Here is a 21,813-nt window from a genome sequence, read left to right as displayed (position 1 = left end):
CTCCACATACATATTTGCTCTTCATGACAACTAAACTCGTTGCAAATGAGTCTGGTGAAAAAAAACATGAACCTATCTCACCACATACTTATTAGCCAAGATTCCCTGGATGGACCTAGAAGGCAAATTCATCCTCATCCCCCCTTACCCCCACACCTACTATAAATCCAGGCCCATCCTGTGAACTTAAAATAATGCTGACAAAACTCATAGATCCAATTTTCAAGTCTATACAAAGGTGAGATTTTAGAGTCTGTTTCTGTTTTAATGTTTATTGAAATTTAAAAATCAGTAAAAATAATATCAAAGCTGGTGGAAGTTTTGCCACTGTAGTCGTTACAATCACTTTTGCTTGATATTGAATGCGATTCAAGATTTACCCATGAGCCCCTGCATTATTTTTATAATGATGAAGGTGTTCTTAAGATTGATCAGTATTTAGAACAGGGTTGTTTTAGATGTTTGTTTAAATCAGTCTATTTTGTTTCCATTATTAATGCACCACACCCGGAACAGTACTTGTATTTCATTGACACTGAGTAAATGTTTACATACGAAGGTGGATTTATGAATGATGTGATCACTTTTAGCTTTTCTTAGGTATGGTTTTTATACAAGTGAAACAAAAAAAACAAAATTTATCATCCTCCCAGTAACAGTGTACATGTGAGTTAAATAGTTAACCATGGTGGAAAAATATGGAGATAGTGCTTCTTTAATGTTATGAGTTTAAATGCCTGTCAGTACAAAAATAATTCCTAATTTCAATAAATGAGTGTAGGAAAATAGAGATTTGGACCATAGTGATATCTGGTTTGATCTTGAAGGTACAGAGTTGCCTTGTCATGTATGCAAATTCTTGAAATGTTCTTCTACCTGCCTTTCTTGTATTACTAGCAGGGGATATTGAAAGGAGAACCCTGTAAACGAGTGTCAACATGAAGGTTTCCGACAACTACAAAGAGAGTTCCAAATGACAAATGGGGAGAGCATGAACTTATTTGCTTGCTGACCTTAATTTGATCACAGAACATCCTGCTAATTGGTATTTGAATGGTGCAGAGATCACCAATTACTTGATGCCATGTAGGTACGTGCAGATATCTGCAGGCGAATGTGTTTATCCCCCGGGACTCTCCATCTGGAGATTTCTTTCTAAAACCACTTCTAAAACCACATTGGCGTAGACATCCTCGTGGAGGTCTTCTCTAAGGGGCGGGTCTTTAGACCATGCCTATTCTGTACAAAATTTGAGTGGGTGGATTATGCATGGTGGTCTGAATGTCAGTTCCTATCTTCAGGCCCTCTGCTCACCAGTGTTAGCTAGGGTAGCTCTGTCATGTACCTACAGTGGGTCTTGTGGCATGTCACAGACTTTGGTGCATAGGTATCATAATCTTTGTAGTGCAGAGCTTGGGGAGATTCTGTTTCTCACCATGAGTGTGAATAAGAAGAGCAACAGGTATAAGAATTAGAGGTGACAGTCCACCCAGTCCTTAAAAGCAAAGATAAAACCAGCGGCTGGGCATGGGATAGTACTGGTCTGCAAGTCACTAATGTGTCATAGTGATAGAAAATAATCTTTCCTTAATTGACTTTTAGGTATATAGTGACTAACACTGAAGAAGTCAGAGCCATAACTGTGAACAATGTTGCAACAATTGAATATTGTAGAACAGATTTCCCAAGGAAACTAGCTGACATTCAGTGGCTAAGATGAAGAGAAGAACTTCTGAGAACGTGGACCTAGTAGTTAAAGGGAATGCACAAAGAACTAGGGAATGGACCAAAATTCACATTCAGCACACCAGAGTAAAGGTTTGGAAACTTTGGAAACCGGGGAGCAAACAAAAATAAGGCACATTCACCAGAGTATTTTGATCTTAAGATATTGTGATTCAGAATATGGAGTAAGAATTTATGGGGGAAGGTCTTTAAATACGAAGAACATGAGGAAATAAATGATATGATCATTGGGAAGCTTAAAAGAAAATTTGTATACTTTGGAAGAAGAATATAACGATAGAGCTAGATCTATTGAGATTTTGCTTAGTGTGTCTTTTTATTTGGTTGGAGTAGTAACACATTTTTGATGCTTAATGACCAGGATTTAATGAAAAAAGCCTCTGCCAATGTTTTCCTTTCCATTTTAATGAGGCTGGCGACCTCAATATGGCACAGTCTGTTGAGATGTTATCAGCGTGCTCGCTAGCTTCACAGCATGTTGTGGTGTAGAGTTTGACTAAAAATACATGGACCCAGTCAACAAGTTTTCTACATTTATTTCATGTAAATAAAAGCATCACTATCTGGCTACTTAGAAGTTGATGAGGTGAGTTCATGTCTTAAAATGAGGAGTAAATAGCACCGTAAGGACCACAGGTATCATGCATTTTACTGGTCATAAATGGCCCAATTTGCAGAATTGAGTAATTTGCGACCAGTAAAATACATTTTGGTATGTATGAATTCCAATTTGCGATTCGATAACGTTACCAAATTGGAATTTGGAATTGCGAATACATACCGATTCAGTATTTGGAAAAAGCATGCTTAGAGCGTCCCTTCCTAATACCAAATCACAGCGGTATGTAGGAATGTTTTGTGACCGAAATGCAGTCGCAAAACAGTCACATTTTACCACCCACTGCAAGCACAGTGATTTTTAGAGAAGTGAACGTAATGCACCTGATACTTTTTCAGAAAGCAAAGAAACCTGTTTTCGGTCGCGGAGAGTCTGACCCATAAAATGTAACATGTAACTGTATTCCACTTTGCATGCTGTTATGGCCACACCAAATGGCACCTGGAACAATTTGCACCTCCAAAACCTCAGAATCATGAGCAATTTGCCCCCTTGCATATTTCTAAATCCGGCACCGCACAATCTCCATTTGCTATCAGTTTCGTATTGACCTCGCAACTCAGATTAACGCTTAAGGTGCATGATCCTTTCTGTTTACAGTGCCTATAAATTGAATGAAATTAATTTATTTGACTGCCAGTTCATCTGTGGCCCATTAAGTGGGCCTCATGTCATGTCATCCATCACGGCTAGAAGCAATGAGGCACGCTGCCTATTTCAGGTTCATACGCAGTTGTGATCTTGAAATGTTCTGTGGTCTTTGCAAGCAGCATCCGACGAGACTCCTAATTCCTCAAATTTTCCCCAGGAGTTGCTTCTCTTGTTTAAGAGCCAAACGTCAAGCTCTGTCTGCCGTCTTGGTCGTTGTCTGTGGGGAATGAAGCTCTACTGAGTACCTTCTGTGTTCGGCCCTCTCCTCCCAGTCCTCCTCTGGCTCTAAAGTTCCTCTTAGAATCGCCAGCCGCTCGGACATACTTTTTGTGTTGGGATACAGAATGTAGTTATAGATGAGCGAGGCCAGCACTGCACCAACACATGGTCCCACCCAGAAGACCTGTAGAAACAGAGATGTTTTTGTGAGATTTTACTTACACCAAGCAGAACAATGTACTTAATACAAGTCACATGGGTCCCATTATGAGTCAGGCAAAGTGGTACACTTGGGGGATACCAGAGTGCCTAATTCCAAGTTCTACTTGGTGTGGGACCGTACCATGTAAAACCAAAACCGTTTCCACTGAAATTTTTCCGCCTGCTAGAAGAAGGTGCAAATGACCACATATAACGTCCTAGATTTGGGAACCACAAGCAATTAAGGATCAGGTAGTTCCTGGTTCTGCATTTTAGTTCTCTTTGCAGAACCAAAAACTGGCGTTGGCCAGTTATGGGAGTAGATACCGACCAGAGGAGCATATTTACAAGCAGGCGATAAAAAATTATCGCCGCTTTTGCGGCCGCTTTCGGCCGAAAAGCGGCGATAATGTTATCGCCTAATTAGCAAGGCCGCGCTAATGCGTGAAACCTTGCTTTAGCGTGGGGATTCTTTACGCCCAGCTGTGTATCTCTAATGAGATGCAAAGTGGGCGTTCCTGACCTAACATGACAGGAGAAATGTCGCTAAGCGACATTTCTCCTATCATCAAGCCCCACGCTATGAAGCATAGCATCAGGAAAAGTAGCGATAACCCCTGTTATCGCTACTTTCCTTAGACCTGCTTCAGGACTGACTTAGCCATGATATCCTATGGAGGGTGGATATTATGGCTACGTTTGTAAGTCCCTATCAGCAAGCTAACACCACATTGCGTGAGATTATCGCTGGGTTTCCAGCGATAATCTCATGTTAGGCAGTTAGCGGGAGCATTTTTATCGCTGAGGAGATAAGCGTTGCTAATAGCACGCTATCTCAGTGATAAAAATCCTCGTTACCCGGAGATAATTATTCTCACGCTAAGAGGGCTGAGCGATAATTATCGCCGGGTGTTGCTGATATGCCCCAGAATTGTTAACTGAGGACCTTGCATTTCCCCATCTAATAACTGGGGATCTGGGGATGAGGACCAGAGAAATGTCATTATGTACATAATCAAAATCAAATAAAATTGTATATTTATTTTACATTTTCTCTATGAATTTTAGCGCTAATAAGTGGCGCTAGGAAAAAGATTTCCGACAACGTCTCATTTTGGCAAACTTCTCCCATACTTTGAAGGATTGTCATCACTCTCTTTGACATGTTAGGAGGACCTTCAATTCTACATCGCCTTTCAAGACTCCACCATATATTTCCTCAGCCGACGATATCCTGACTTTTTAAGAGGTCTTAGATATAGAGCTGAATATCCCTTTAAAGTACTGTATACAAGATAATTAGTGATCTTTGAAACACGCCACCATAAAGGGAATTATAGATTCTTAATTCCAGGTCTACCCGGCTTTCTAGAAACAAATATGGGATTTCCCCAAACACAACTACAATCTCCCATACTTTGAAGGATTGTCATCACTCTCTTTGACATGTTAGGAGGACCTTCAATTCTACATCGCCTTTCAAGACTCCACCATATATTTCCTCAGCCGACGATATCCTGACTTTTTAAGAGGTCTTAGATATAGATCTGAATATCCCTTTAAAGTACTGTATACAAGATAATTAGTGATCTTTGAAACACGCCACCATAAAGGGAATTATAGATTCTTAATTCCAGGTCTACCCGGCTTTCTAGAAACAAATATGGGATTTCCCCAAACACAACTACATCAAAATCTACAACACAACACTTCCTCAAGGAATACTAGTTCAAGCTTTGCTAACAATAGATAATTGTTTGATTCCTTTATTGGATCAGTGAAGCTGAAATTCTGTCTACGTTACATAATGTCTTCGTCATCAATTTAATAGGCAGATTTTTAGAGCGACAGCAACTCCCATGAAAGTTGCCGTCTACACCACCTTGCTAGGCACGTATAACCACTCTAAATTGGAATCAATCCAAAATCTTACGAATCTGCCTTTTACTGGCAATCCTGTGTTATTTATGCTGATGATGAGATTTAAAACATTTGTATTTCCACACTAGACGTTTGTGGTACACTGGTACTGTTAATACATCCATCAGTTTCACTAACAGCACTTAATGCACAAATAATACAGTCAGCAGAAACCTGATCATCATCAAGGGAGAGGAAGCCATCAGCCTCCATTGGGAAGTTCCACTCCTGAACAACTAATGAATTCCACATTTTGGTCTCACCATTACACACTCTGGATGGGGAAGGATTCCTTGATATCTGGAAGAGCAGAGACAATTCCAGATAGTTGCTATCTATTGATGAATAGTTCTGTCCTAATGCTCTATTCATCACTTCTAAATGGTATCTCCAAAACAGTCTAAGCAATACCAAATTAAGAAACTAAGGAAGAAAGTTTGCTTCTTCCACTGAATGCAGGCACCGGAGAGAGTGTAAAGATAATGAAAAGCAAATGCATCATTAAGAATAATTCTTAGGGAGAAAGAAGTTCAGAAATAAACAAATTTGGACTTCAGCACAACGAACAGGTGGGTAAAGAATGAAGCAATAATGAAACTGGAAATACACTCAGTTATCTTTAACAACCACGGCAAGACTGTATGTGTTCCGTAGATCTGCAAAATGTGTATTTTCAAATTGCAGTGGCTCAAAAACTCAGAAACATCTTGCGTTCACGATAAAGAGTGCCTATTTCTAAATCAGGGACTTCCCAATCAGCCTCATAATCCCGCTGAGAATATTCTCAAAATTCGTGGCAGTGATGGCAACACACTTTAGGAGATGAGGAAATTTCACCTACCCTAATATGGTTTACTGGGGTGGGGCAATGCTATGCCTCAGCAGCAGCCACGCCCAGGGAGGAGGAGTGATAGGTGTACAGTAAGTACGCATGTCAGTTTGACCAACCATCATAGGATGGCCTACGACATGTGCACTTTCATTTTTCCAACCCAGATGTCTTGTAAAGCCGGGTGGGAGAAGAGGCACAGGCTTCCTGTCCCTAACTAAGCGGCATTTCAGCCCGCTCAGACCAAACCTGGCACTTCTCTTATGCTGGGTAATAGCATCAGAGCAGCTTCTGGATTGGGTATGGAGAGAAGCAGAGGAGCACCGATGCGGTTGGAGCAGAGGAGCACTGAGGAGGCGTCCGGGAGTGGCAGATAAGCTTTTTTTCTTTCATTATTCACCCGCAATACCCCACCAACTTTTATAGATATGTGCAAACTTCTGTATATGGACCCTCACCAAATGGCTTAACTCATCTCATACATACTCAAGTCAATGGCATACTGCATCCTCTTAGTTCATTGGAGGATGAACGAGTACAGTAAGCACGCACAGAACTGGCGAAGACATCAGCATTGCACTCGATAGTGGTAGTGATAGTGGTAGATACTTCGTTTTTACAATGGGGCATCTATTTTGGCAAACTACAATCCCAAAAACCATGATTTCCGAAGGAGCCCTTGTACCATATCAAAATGTTAGATCTCAGAGCAGTGCATCTTCCTGTCGACTCGCAGTAACACAGAGGTATGGGTCCAAAATGATAAGTGATGAACAAATGTTACTTACCTGTAAACTGTGGTTCTCCAGTATTGGTGTCTTTCATAGATTCACATGCTTGAATATTCCCCGTCGTCGAAGTGGGAGTCCCACGGTATATAAAAAGCAATAAGTATCATGTATATACATATACATACATAACCACATAATAGCATATACATATCCAAATAAACTTTATATATATATAATTCAAATAACATATCAAGTGAAAATACCATAGGATAGTATTGACACATAGGAAAGCATTGAGAAAAAGAATCACTTTACTGACATATCCTTGTCGTTTTACAGTCTAAACTCTAGCCAATCAGGCGCAAGCACCCTCTAGAACCTTCTCCTCAGAGGCTCAGGCCCTCAGATTTTCATAGCACAAGAGTGACAAAAGAGTTTAATGAGGAGAAGAGAGCCTCTGAGGGGAGGAGGGTGGGTCGCATGTGAATCTATGAAAGACACCAATACTGGAGAACCACAGTTTACAGGTAAGTAACATTTGTTCTTCTCCAGTATTGGGGTGTCTTTCATAGATTCACATGCTTGAATAGAATAGTGAGCAGTAAGCAGCAACCGGCTGAAAAGGCCGTATTAAAATTGCATGAAATACAATGACAATGTATTTAATACGTAATTGAGAATACCCAAGGAGGAGCGAAGTAGCAGAGGCTCACCTTATTTAAACAGATTCCGCAGAACTGCCTGTCCCACAGCCGTGTCCGCTTCATTAATCGACTCCAGGCAGAAGTGCTTCATGAACGTGTGCCTGCTGGATCACGTAGCTGCCCGGCAAATCTGATGGATGGGTACACCAGCGAACAGGGCAGTGGAAGATGACATTGCTCTCGTGGAATGAGCCCTTACTCCAGAAGAAAGAGGCTTTCCAGCCCTTTGATGGCAAAAGGAGATTGCTGAAATAACCCAACGGGCAATCGTGGGCTTGGTAACCGACTGTCCTTTACAAATGCGTCCATAGGCCACAAACAGCTGATCCGAATTGCGAAAGGATTGTGTTCTGCTGATGTAGAATTTAAGGCACCTCTTTAAGTCCAAAGAGTGTAGACTCTGTTCCGCTGGAGACTGCGGATGCGGGAAAAAGGTTTTCAAGATTACTGGTTCATTGAGATGGAAATCGGATGGTACTTTAGGCATGAAAGCCGGATTAGTGCGGAGAATTACACAGTCCGATCTGAATTGAAGAAACGGAGGTTGTATTGTAAAGGCGTGAATGTCACTGACTCTGCGGGAGGAAGTCAGTGCAAGGAGGAGGGCCACTTTCCAAGTTAAGAATTTGAAATCCGCCGAATGGATTGGCTCAAAGGGCGCCTTCATGAGCTGAGCCAATACGATGTTAAGACGCCACGTGGGTGGAGGACGCCGAATGGGAGGGAACATTCAGAAGAGACCCTTGAAAAATTGCTGTATTACTCTAGATGAATAGAGAGAAGACGAGCCGTCCTGCCGAAAGCGAGATATTGCCGCTAGAAAGACCTTTAAGGTAGAGTGTGACAGTCCAGACTGCGCCAACTGCAGGAAGAACGGCAGAATGTGTTCTGGGGAGGCTTGCACTGGATGTATGTGGACCGACGCACACCAAAGACAAAATCGCTTCCACTTTAGCTTATAAGTTTTCACTGTGGAGGGCGCCCTCGCCCTAGCTAACACCTCCCTGCAGGCCGGTGGAATGTTCAAATGAGCAAATTCAAGGTGCTCAGGTTCCAAGCCGACAAGCTGAGTGAACTGGGATTCGGATGGCATATTCGCCCGTCGTTCATTGTTAGAAGGTCTGGCCTCAGGTGAAGAAGGATGGGTTCGCATTGGGAGAGGAGGAGCAACTCCGAGAACCATGCCTGCCGAGGCCACCGTGGAGCTATGAGGAGCATCCGGCACGGTTGTTGCCGCATCTTCCGCAACACTCGAGGAATCAGAGGGATCGGCGGAAAAGCGTACGCAAATATCCTGTACCAATTTATCGAAAGGGCATTTCCGCACGACCCTTTGTGGGGAAACCAGCTTGCGTAGGACTGGCATTTGCTGTTCTGTGGGGTTGCAAAAAGGTCGATAGTCGGGCGACCCCAAAGGCCGAAGACAAAGTCTAGAGTCGGCTGGTGCAATTCCCACTCGTGGGTCGATGACGTTGACCGACTGAGTGCATCCGCTAGAATATTGGAAATGCCGGGCAGGTGAACTGCCAGGAGCGTAATCCGATGGACTATGGCCCAACTCCAAATCCTCTGAGCCAGTCGGGAAAGTAGCGGAGATCTTGTCCCGCACTGCTTGTTCAGGTAGTGCATGCAGGTGGTGTTGTCCGTCTGAATGAGGACTGACTCCCCCTGGAGCTTGAGGCAGAAGGATTTCAACGCCAAGAAAATGGCCATCAGCTCCAATCTGTTGATGTGCCAGGAACGCTGAACCATTGTCCACTTGCCTTGACGGATAAATCTTGAAGATGTCCGCCCCATCCTTCCATGGATGCGTCCGTGGTAAGAACGAGCTCTGGGGCTGTCGTTAGAAAAGATGTTCCCGCTGCGATGTTGGAAGGACGAGTCCACCAATGCAGCGCCTGAGCCATGCGGGCTGTCACCACGAGCTGGTCATTGAAGGAACCGGAGACCTGACGCCACTGCTTGTCCAATTCCTCCTGAATGGTACGACTCCTCAGTGTGCAATGTGGGATCAAAGCGATGCAGGAGGACGCCATCCCCAGAAAGGACTTTAATATGCGGACTGAAACTGACTGCTTTGCTGCGATGGAGCTTGCGAGCTGTCGAATTCGTGTTTGCCGCTCTGCAGAGGCAAAGGCAATAGCCCTGCTCGTATCGATGGTGGCGCCAAGAAAGGTCTTGTACAGAGCTGGCGTGAGCTGAGACTTTTGCAAGTTGATCGACAAGCCCAGAGACTGAAACAGAGTGAGACAGCGCTGAGTATCGAGGGCCGCTTGGTGGGAGGATTGAGATTTGATGAGACAATCGTCCAAATACGGGAATATTTGTATGCCCGTTAGCCTCAAATGGGCCACCACCGGGGCCAGGATCTTTGTGAAGACCCGCGGAGCTGAGCGGAGGCCGAAGGGCAGGACCTTGAATTGGAAATCCCTGTGACCTACACGAAAACGTAAGTATTTCCTGTGGCGTGGAATTATTGGCACATGGAAGTAAGCATCCTGAAGGTCGATTGTCGTCATGAAATCGCCCTGAGAGAAGAATTGAAGGATGTCCTTTAGCGTGAGCATGCGGAATGATTGGTCCTTGAGAAATCTGTTGAGAGACCTTAGATCGAGGATGGGGCGCCACTCCCCAGATTTCTTTAGTATGAGGAAAAAACGGGAATAGAACCCCAACCCCTTTTGTGATTTCGGAACCACTTCGATGGCCCCTTTTTTGAGCATTATCTGGATTTGGTTGAAAAGTTCTTTGAGGTGAGCGGGAGGAGGTCCGGATGGAGAGGTGTGTGGGGGAACTTTTACAAACTCTAGGGCATGGCCCCTTGAAATAATGTCTAAAACCCAGCGGTCCGAAGTGATTGAGGACCAATTCGAAAAGAACTGGGAGATTCGTCCTCCAACTGGAGAGAGGGAAAAACTGGGAAGAGGGGACCCTTGATGTACACAGTCATTGTTTTTTGGAAGAGTTTCCCCTGTAATTAGATTTTCCTCTATAAGATTTGCCAGACTGCTGTCTGTAAGACTGCTGTGGCTGTGAGGAATAACGTTGCTGTCCTTGGTTGTAGGAGCGGTACTGGGAAGAAGACCCACGAAAGGAAGAGGAGGTGCCGCGGCCGCGCGCACCCCGAAAGGGCTGCTTCCGGAACTGGAGAGTGCCGAGGGAGCGAGCCGTCTCCGTGTCCTTCTTGATGGCTTGCAAAGCGTCCTCCACATGCTGGCTGAACAAAGATTCTCCGTCATACGGCATGTCCAGAATTTTGGCCTGGACCTCCTGACGGAACGAGGTGGAACGAAGCCAACCCTGTCGTCTTAAAACAGCCGCTCCAGCCAACTGACGAAAACCCGTGGAGGCAATGTCGACGGAGCAGTCGATGATTTCGGAGGATGCCCTCTCACCCTCTTGCAGGATCTTTAGAGCGTCCGCTCTAGAATCTTCCGGGATAAGCTTAACCAAAGCTGCCATGTCCGACCACATTTGTCGATCGTAACGACCAAGGATGGCCAAAGAATTTGCTGCTCGGACTGTTGTTGAAGCCATGGGAAGGTGAAAACGTTGAGCCGCCCTTTCCATCAGTTGATGGAATCCTGCTATGTCGACAGGTAGTGAATTCACTGGCGATGTTGGAGGTGATGCGGGTGAATTGATTTGATAGTCATCCCAGTCCGCCATAGAGTCTTCATCATGAGGCTCTCCCTCCTCCGTATCCAGATTATCCCCAACGTCATCTGTTGCAGGGGGAATCAATGCAGGTGTGGATGGTGTCGGCATCGTTGGCAACCCAGGAGTAGACAGAACGGCAGATGGCGTCTCACGTGGAGAACTATGAGAGGGGGCCGGAAAGCGACGATTGTAGTCTTCCAACATAAATTGAAGGTTGGAGATGAGCGACAAAGGGAACTGCGCCATAGGAACTTGTGCAGGGGGATGTTGCTCCTGCTCCTGACAGTAATAGTCCTGCGAATATTCATCCTCCTCAAAATCTTGGCAATTTATATGAAGCTCAGAAGGACTACGAGCATCTCCATAAGAGGACTGAACATCGTCATCAGAATCCGAAACTTCCTCATCAACCGAGGGGAAGAGCTGATGAGGTGGCTGAGTGGCCGGTGGCATCATGACAGAGTCCAGCACAGCATGGCGACGCTGCATCAAGGAGTTGTCCACCGACCCTGGTGCTGGTGTAGTCATTGGCACCAAAGGTATGGTTGCAAAATTTGACACCTCCGTCGTCGAGGCGATCGTCAATGAAGTCGCCGTCGACGTGGCTGCCGTTGATGAGGCTGCCATCGACGAGGCTACTGCCGACGCCGTCGACGAGGGTGCCGTCTACGAAGCTCGTGCCGACGAGACTGTCGTCGACGACGAGCCCGCCGATGACGACGCCGTCGTCAACGATGCTGTGACCGTCGGCGGCGATGACTTCTTCTTCTTTTTCTTTATTATCATCGACGAAGCTGTAGACGTCGACGGAAGCGCCAGCTTCCTAGTCGTCGACGAAGAAGATAGAGGAATCGTCGTCGAAATAGTCTTTAGGGAAACGTACACCACTGTCGATGGTGAAAACGTCGACGAAGTCGTCGTCGACGATGCAGGAAATCTGCTCGACACCGTCATCACCGTCATCGACGAGGTTGATGAAGTGGCAGATCTCGTCGACGGAGGGGCCGTCGACGGGCCCGTAGACGGTTTTGCGCGTTTTTGACTAGAAACATGCGCTGACGGGGTCAGAGACGCCTGAGAGCTAGGTCTCGGGGGCGCTGGCATAGTAACAGAGACTTGGCCTGCAGACACTTCCTCAAGATGAAGTCTCTTCCTTTTCAAAAAGGGAGATGGCAAGTCCTGAACACTACTACGCTTGGAGGAGACTCACTTTCCACCTCAGAAAGGGGGTTATCCGTATCCTTCAGTTTTTGTAGCCACAATAATAGGCGACCCTCCCTGTCCTTCAAAGTCTTATGAGAGAAAGTTCTACAAATTTTACAGTTGGCCACCTTATGGTCAGGGTAAAGACAATAGACACATTTTTCATGAGGGTCCTCAGAAAAGAGTCTTAATTTCCCACAAGATGAACAGGGACGGAAAAGAGACTTCTTACTTGAAGACATGATGAGAGAAACTCAAACCAGACCAAAGACTGAGCAGAGCTCAGGGAGACTCCCTTCACACGACGTGCGGTAGAAAATCTGAGGGCCTGAGCCTCTGAGGAGAAGGTTCTAGAGGGTGCTTGCGCCTGATTGGCTAGAGTTTGGACTGTAAAACGACAAGGATATGTCAGTAAAGTGATTATTTTTCTCAATGCTTTCCTATGTGTCAATACTATCCTATGGTATTTTCACTTGATATGTTATTTGAATTATATATATATAAAGTTTATTTGGATATGTATATGCTATTATGTGGTTATGTATGTATATGTATATACATGATACTTATTGCTTTTTATATACCGTGGGACTCCCACTTCGACGACGAGGAATATTCAAGCATGTGAATCTATGAAAGACACCCCAATACTGGAGAAGATATGTTACCTTAGAGACGGGGGATGGTGGTTGAGAGCTCACTCAAAGGAGATTTGCTCTATCTGGGATTGGCTCATTACCAGAAATATCATTTGAACAACAATCCACTTAATTTGAGTACAGAAATAACAGAGACACACTCTAAGCCGAAACATCCCAGAAAGCCATATCTGGGATTGGCTCATTACCAGAAATATCATTTGAACAACAATCCACTTAATTTGAGTACAGAAATAACAGAGACACACTCTAAGCCGAAACATCCCAGAAAGCCATGGGTGAGTCCTCTGTGACAATAATGTCATGACCCTCTTTGATCGCTGAGATCAGTGTCAGGTAGACATATGTGAAAAGGCAGAGAACACAAAATGTCAAGACTGCCTTGAGGTATTAGGAACCGTGGTCTAAATGGAGGTGACATTTTGATTAGCTGGTCAAAGAGATTGTCATATGCCTTTCACTGACTCCTCTCCCCTTCCAAAGGTGATCATTAGACTGAAACAAGCCAGGGTCTAACTGATTCTAAGAGCCAAAGGTGCCTGGCTAGAGATGGCCACAAATCTGCTCCACTTATCAGTACAATCAGACAGGAAACTGGCTCAGTTGTCCAGGGTGCGGGGCAGCATCCTTCATCACTACTTTCCATTGCTAAACTTGCTGACCCTGTTCTCAGACCCTTAAACCTTCCATCAGTGTGTGCTTATACACTCTTAATACCTCGACTGCAGAGGTGTTTACACGTTCTTGAGTCAGATATGTTCTCCAATGTTTGGACACAACATGTACCAGCAATGGAGAGGCGCTTCCCTTATAATTTGTGGCGTGGTTCCTTGATCTACAAATATGCCATAAAGGCGTACTTGGTGCAACTTTTATGACCTATATTTACATAAATAAGGCAGTCAAGGGATTGAAGCAGTGAAGTGACAATCTAGCAGGGTTATTCTCCTTTGAAGAATATGTACCAAAAGATTGTATTTATAGTTTGTATTTGACTTACAGATTTCGCCCATAGTTGTACTCTTAATGACTATCAAAGCATAAAGAAAATGCCTTTCTCAGATATTTCGCTTTCCTATCCCGGTGAGCAAGATGTTTTGTAAAGACTTCAGAAAATACTTTCCTCAATTAAAAGGCTGGCTTCGCACGTGGAACTCAGTAGCGCGGGCATTGCTCATGGGTGGGGGGTGGGTGCGAGGGGTCGCTGGGAGGAATTTGTGGGGGTGTCACTAGGGGGACGGGATCACGGGTAAATTAAAACAAGAATAATAATAAAATTAAACTTACCTTTCTGCTGGGTCCTGCGTCTTCTCTGCTCCTGCTCTCCTGCCTCCTATAGGAACAGGAATCAGGTAACCATGCTCCCTCCCCTAAGCCAATCACAACGCTGCTTGACGCCGCCCAGCCAGGTGCTAATGAGGTGGCCATGTCCTCCATGCAGGCTGCAGTGCAGCCTGCATGGAGAAGGGCTGAGTGCGCATTACTGGTTTGGGCGGCTTGAGAGGGCCGACCAAACAGTCTTTGTACACTCAGGAGTGGGCAAACCACTCTTCCCCTGCCCTGCTTAAAAAGCAGAGAAGCTCCACAATGCGCAAAGCAAACATAAAATGGTAATAACTTTTAGTTATTACCATTTTTATGTTGTGGGGCGACGCTCCTCTGCCCTAGTGGAGGAGCTGCCCCTGGTGGAACCTAATGCGGTCCTGTCTATCTCGACGGTGCCAACATCGATCGACATTTGAACTACATTCAACACTTTAGCTGGTAAGGAATTATTTTGATTGTCATTATATCGGCCTGCAAAGCTAACAATATCCAGTCATTTTCTCCCAGATGCCATGCGCCATATTTCACAAAATAAGGTTGGGTTATGTAGTCCATCCTTCTTTGCTTAATATGGCTATTTCAGCCTTTTATGCAACTCAAACTATATCACTCCCTGTATTCTTTCCAAATCCTTCACCTCTGGTTCAAAGACCCTTCAGAGGATGGGCATGTCAGAGGGCCCTCAGAGAAACGTAAGGGTACGCTGATCTGTTCTTTTTTATAATGGGTGATCCAGATACGGGCCGAGACAACAAAACAGTCTGAAGCTCATTGGATCCTATGGTGTTAAATAGATTTGCATGTAACCGCAAGTTAGTCTCTGCTACCCTGAGCGAGAGCTCAGTCCGCTAGAAACATAACTTTTGCAGGTGAAGCTTAAAGAGATCGATTCACATGTTTCAAAGACACTCCTGGGTATTGTGTATCTCCAGGAGGGCTGCTGCAAATCACCAGGTCTATGTGAGTAACCTGTTTGGTTAGAAGGCAGTGACCAATATTTGACCACTGTTCGGTCAGTCTATTAATATTTTGCTTCCCTCTTCAGAGTTCGAGGATGTGTTTGTGTCTATTCACTGTTCAATAATGTCACGGAAGATCCCATGATGGGGAAGGAAATGTGACTTGCAATTCTAGTAACCCATAACGGGAATATTCACTGAACATATAGACAACCCTCACTCCTGCCCAGGAAACGAGGACAGTGAGCTCTCTGGACAACATGAGTTACAGGGCTTACCCTTTCCCTTATCCCCAAAGTGAGCTGAACGTTGTTTGCCAAAGATGTACCCTGCGGATCTGCAGGATGAACCTGGAGTCTTAGTGGAATGGTGCTGTTTTGTCTTCATGTAAAATTTTAATGGCGATCTACCTAATTTTCCTTTAATTTTCCAAATGGAATAACAACATTTAACATCTGTCTCAGCTTATTTGTTAATTTTAGCGTTTTATTAAAGATGGTGAAAAGGAAAGATAATGTGTTTTCCAGGTAGACATTTTTGCAATAACACACAAGAATAAGTAACCCACCATTCCAGTCTTGCAAGTGCAACACCTCACCAAAAGGATGGCCCTACTCCTCTCATTTCATTTCAGACAACGTGTAACAACAAACGCACTGCTTGGTTAGAACTATTCCTCTTGTTTACTCTGGTAGCAATTCTTTCCACACCTTTAAGGAGCACATCTTCAAAGTCCTTCCCCCGCAGCATTCATTCACAACTTTTCTACAACAGTACTTTACCATAGTTCTTCACTGCTAAATGTCACCAGAGTCCTCTATAAGGAAATGGCTCTTTTTGCATGATCACCCCCAAAGTTTTGGACTGATGCTGCTGGTTTTTCGACCCTGAGAGTGCACTGAGGCTTGCTACCAGTCCTCAGTGTCAGTGTTCTAATCCATTACAAAGTGTGAGTTGAATTGGCTACCCCCAATTAGCATAAAAGGACTTACTTATAAGTAACTAGTAAATTGTATCAAGGGCATGTAAGTTGGAGTGTCTACCCAGGGCTTCAGCACTCTTTGTGCCACCCTGTGTGCGACAAAGTACGACATGTCTCCCAGCCTGCCACTGCAGCCTGGAAGAGTAGTTGTTATGTTATTTTAGAGAGTATTTGTACAGCACAACTGTCACTCCGAGGAGTATCATGGCGCTATATTAGATTGAGTTGCAGGCAGAAAGATATTGAGAACTGGAATAACTGGGTTAAATGAGTGTTCTACCTCGTGCAACTGGGGCGGTGAAAATCCAGGTTTTCAGGGTCTCCCTAAAGAGGGTTTCTGATTGAATGAGACGGGGGTTGCTAGGGAGTTAATCCCAGGCCTTTGTTCCTAACACTGCAATGGATTTCCCCCCTCTTGAGATACGTTTTAAAACTGGTTGTTTTAATAGGTTTCCATTGGAGGATCTAAGAGTGTGGCGTGGACCATAGTGGGTGAACCTGGACTGAAGATATTGGGGGCCAGAGAAGTAGAAGCTTCTGAAAGTGATTATCAGGATTTTAAACAGGATTCTTTTATGGACAGGTAACCAGTACAGTGCCTCCAGAGTGGCTGATGCAGATGATTTCCAAGGCCATTTTAATACTGCAGAATGTTGAACCATCTGAAGTTTGTGTAGGATTGATTTATTAACTCCAGCATAGAGGCTATTGCAATAGTCGATTCTGGATGTGATTAAAGCTGCTGCAACTGTCTGCCTCGCCGTAATGGGAAGTAGTAATGATTTGATCAGGTGAAAGCAGGTACCAGCCACAGATGGACAGGGTGAATCAAATCTGACCCCCAGATTTCTGTTACTGTGTGTGGGGGGGCGGTGTCAGCCGGCCCCCATCATCAGGGGCAGAAATTATTCCCTTTCCCTAATGGCATAACTTCATTTTTTTCTGAGTTGCATCTCAATTGGTTGGTCTTTATCCAGTGAAAGACCGCTGTGAGACATTGACGTAGGTTTTACTCAGCCAGTGTAGTGTTTTTGTCTAGGACCAGTACCAGTGGGGTGTCGTCCCCATATGAGATGGTCTCAATATTGAAGGACAATATTAAGCTGATCAGTGGGGCCATATAGGCATTAAAAAAGTACTGGACTGAGGATTGAACCCTGTGGGACCCCGGAGAGCAGAGGCTTTTCTGCTGACTGGTATTGCCCGAGGGTAATGACTTGCCTTCGGTTTTGAAGGAAAGATTTTAACCAGGCCGAAGCAAGATGGGAAATGCCATAGGTTTCGAGGCAGTCAAGGAGAATTTCATGCGAGACTGTATCAAACGTGGCTGATAGGTCCAATAGGACCAACAGAGCCCTCTTTCCCTAGTCAAGGGCAGCTTTTAGGGATTCACTCGTATACAGGAGGGCTGATTCTGTAGAATGCTGTGGTCTAAAACCTGATTTGTTTGGGTTTAGGATATTTGCTCCTTTCAGGTAGGTCATAAGTTGTGCATTGACCAGTTTTTCCGTGAACTTACTTAGGCAGGGTAGGAGAGAGATGGGACGGAGATTCGTAAAGTTGGTAGAGTCGGACAGCTGTTTCTTTTCCAAGCGTTTGACAGCCGCAAGTTTCCACTCATCAGGAACCTTTCCTGTGGATAGGGAGATGTTTATTATGTTATTAATGATGGGGTGACAATATCTATCAGGGCATGTAAGATCAGAGGGGGGCCGGGGACAAAAGGTGACCTGGATTTTACAGCCAGGATTGCTTGATGGGTTTGATCAGGACTAACGTTTTGGAACACTTGAAGGGAAGGTCTGTTTCTGACAGGGACAATTTTGGTGTGTATGAGGTGTCAGGAGAGGGGGAAAGTCTTTTTGCAGCAGCTTGATGTTTTCCTCCAAAAACTCCGCTATGCAGTCGCAGAGAGGTTGTGAGGGGGGAATTTCTTGTTTGAGTGATGTGGGGTTTAAAAAAGAGCTCACAATCTTAAAGATTGGCTTTTGATTGGAGTTAGCCAGCTTGAGCGTTTCAGTAAAATAGGATTTCTTAGGGATTTTTATATTTTGATGATAATTTTTACGGGCGGCCTTGAAATTGGTTTGGTCTGTCTGATTGTATTTGAGTCGCCATTTACGTTCCAGTTTTCTGCAGTGGATATGCGATTCTTTTAGGTTTTGAGTATACCATGGGGCCGAGGGATTCTTTAACAGGCCTTTCTTTTCGGAGAAGCAAAGTGATCCTTCAGGGTGGTTAACCATAGTGTGAATTGTTTGTTGTCTTCAGTTGGGTCCCCCGATAGTATAGGCTTGCATACTGAGGCTACAAGATTAAGGTCGGGATGAACTGCCATATCCTTCCCCCTGGGCTTTGAGCTTTGGTTGGTGGGTATGTATTTGGGTGTGTTTTTTAATCTGCTAGTTCAACTTTGCCATTTAAACCAATGGCAAAGCTCTCACTTCTCTTAACAATATATGTAATTCTCCCCAAGGAAGGCCTGTAGAGCCCTATGGCAGGGAACAGTATATTATTAAGTAGGACATATACTTTTAATATGTCCTAACAACAAAACTTCCATATTGTCTTTTTTCCTGTGGAAAAGTTAATAGCCCCAATGGCTAAGACAGAGCTACCAGCTGACCTCTCAGACTGGCTAACTTCTGAATTGGACTACTAAAATGGGTACTTTAATGTATCAAGTTAATCATGGAATTAAACCCGACTTGGTGCCCAAGTCAAATTTGATGTCACTTTTAAGGAAAGGCAACTTTTAGAAAGTTGCTACTTTGTTGCCCACTTTGTCCAGTGACCTTGCAAAGGTATTGGCTACCAGACAGGCTTCTAACCTCCTGGGGTAGTGTGAACAACTCCCAGACCCAGGAACAAAAGACACCTGCTAGAGATGGAGGTGTTTCCTCCCCCTTGCAGGAAGTCACCCAGGGTGCTGGCCCAAAAGGTGATCTCCAAAGGTGAAGCACAGACAAAGCACACTCATGCAGTACGGACCCTTTATTCAGGTAGAGAGGCTGGCGGTGGGAACAGAGAGGGAAAAACAGTGCCTGAACCAGTTTCACCATGAGTTTGTAGCCCACAGGTAGCCACACCTCTAAAGGGGGCTACGAAGGTCTTAACATCCAATGATGGGTGCAGGCATCTTGAGAGTGGGCAGAATAGTGCATTCAAGGATTACTAGATGCCGCACATAGCCAAAAGAGTTAGTGACCACATCATCTTACAAGGCACTTTCTGGCCATAAATATGGCACCTCAGGCTCCCTGAACCTCAGATCATGATGGAACTGGAGGCAGTAATGAAGAATGGCTGCCCTGCTCACTCCTGGACCTGGCAGACAGAGGCTGGAGTGAACCTGCCATGTCTAGGGCTAGCAAGAAGACGGCTCTGGCTGTGGTTCCTGGTTCTTGGAAAAGTCACTCTTGAGCCCCAGATCAAAGACATGACTCAATGGTCAGTTGGCTGCCCCCTGGAACCAGCACCAGGGTCATCAAGGCTGAATTAGCCTAGTCCGGCCGGTCAGTAGCCAAATTTCTAAAAATCATCGCTGATCGCAAGATACCGATTCTTGACAGCCAGGAGTTCCACCCAAGTCTTCTAGAGTGAGGTGCATCATCTAAGTCCAGATCAGTCGTCAAAGACAGAAACCAGCCTTCACTGACAGATATCGCTGGACCCACAGTGTACAGAGATTGGTAGCCCAGTTGCAGCTGGACTTCTACTGGCTAAAGAGGACTTCAAGGGACACTGTTCCCTGTGGCCAAAGCCACCTCGCCTTACCCGGAGACTGAGGAATAATCGCAAAAACACCCCCGTCGACCGCACAGTACCCAGAGCATCTTTCAGCATCTTCAGCACTCCATTGAAGTCTATGGCGGTCTTGAACTAAAGTGTGGAACTGGACTCTGGACTGCTTTGGTGACCAGGTAATTGTCCAATTGCTCCTTATTGGCACCCCTGACTGTCTTCCTGTTGGAATTGGTCATCTCACTTGGGCTGGAGTAGCCAAACACAACTCTTCCAAACTTTTAAAAAGTTTCTAAACTTGACAGTTACGCAGTTACGCTTGTTAGCTGTTTGGACTACAAAAGTGAGATGTTTCGTTTTACTTAAAAATCTATATCTCTGGAACCCTCTGGTGTATTTTGCTCACCTTGGCATTTAAAAATGTACACAAATATAATCTATTTTTATAAATTGGTGTTGGATTACTTTAGTATTGTGTGACTTTCTTATTTCATGGTTTAGTGATTCTAAATGCTTTAAACTAGTTCTTTTGTGTAAGCCATGCTGCTCATAGGCACGGTTACCCAGGGTTGACCTAAAGGTTTTACAAACAAGCCTGAATTGCGCCAAGACATTTTTGCAATTGATTTACTCTGTAAGGTCCGCCAACCATTCCATACAATACACCACACGCCTCACATCCTCCATAGCAGCAGTTTTCTATAAATCTTCTGCTGAACCACTTATGCATATTCCTACCTCACAGAAATCACCCCAATCCACTCCTGTATATATTATAGCGCCTCTTTATCTGCAACACTTGACTAAATTACATGGGATGTCCTATTTCACAACGATCATTCTGCTGCTTTCCGTCCCCAGAACCTCATTTAACCCTTCACTACTGTCCTCCAAAATGTATGCTTCACCAGAGGTCTCCTGCTGTTACAGTTAACCAAATTCCATCGTCTGCTTCACTTCATTATGATCACTATGCTGCTTCACTTCACTTTAGTCCTTCTGCTGTACTTTGATACACTATTCCCGCTACTATACTTCACTACAGTTGATATTCTGCTTTATTTCACCACACATCTTCAACTGCATTTCACCACAGCTGTTATGCTGCTGCACTTCTTACCAGTTCTTCTGTGGCTACACTTTACCACAGTTGTTCTACAGCTACAATTTGACATAGTCCTTCTACTACTACAATTGACCACAGTATATATGCTGCTTCAATTTACTACTATACTTAAATTATGCTTCACTGTTAGACCTGGCCCTTTTTGCAGGTTTATCCCCAAACGTTTTGCCTTTTGTCTCCTATTTTCCAACCTTGTTTTTGTTGATTATAGGACTATGGGCACTTTACCACTGCTGAAGTGCATATACTCTCTTGTGATTATGCTTGGTCATCCATGATTTGCATATTTGATTTACTGGTAAGTCCCTAGTAAAGTGCACTGAGTGTACCAGGGCCTGTAGATCTAATGCTACTAGTGGGCCTGCAGCACTAGTTGTGCCACCCACATGAGTATCCCTGTGAATGTGTCTCAGATCTACCACTGTAGTATCTGCACCTCCAGTGTTTACTTGCCATGTTGACCTGGCAAGTGCACCCACGTGCCAGGTCCAAACCTTTCTTTTTCTTACATGTAAGGCACCCTGCATATAGCCC

General features: G+C 44.6%; 1 protein-coding gene across 1 annotated transcript in view; it reads right to left on the bottom strand.

Moving 5' to 3' along the window:
• Positions 1-262: 262 nt before the first annotated feature.
• The window catches only part of LOC146833210 (aquaporin-2-like), a 73,244-nt gene continuing 51,693 nt past the window's right edge, over positions 263-21,813 (bottom strand). Inside the window, exon 4 of the mRNA XM_085600865.1 lies at positions 263-3,419. Coding sequence (XP_085456991.1) covers positions 3,204-3,419 — 216 coding nt within the window. The 3' untranslated portion in view covers positions 263-3,203. The remainder of the gene's footprint in view (positions 3,420-21,813) is intronic.

The sequence above is a fragment of the Triturus cristatus genome, chromosome 4_2 (genome assembly GCF_964204655.1).
Source record: "Triturus cristatus chromosome 4_2, aTriCri1.1, whole genome shotgun sequence".
Lineage (NCBI taxonomy): Eukaryota > Metazoa > Chordata > Amphibia > Caudata > Salamandridae > Triturus > Triturus cristatus.
Note: the sequence above shows the minus strand (reverse complement) of the source record. Positions and strands in the feature narration are given on the sequence as shown.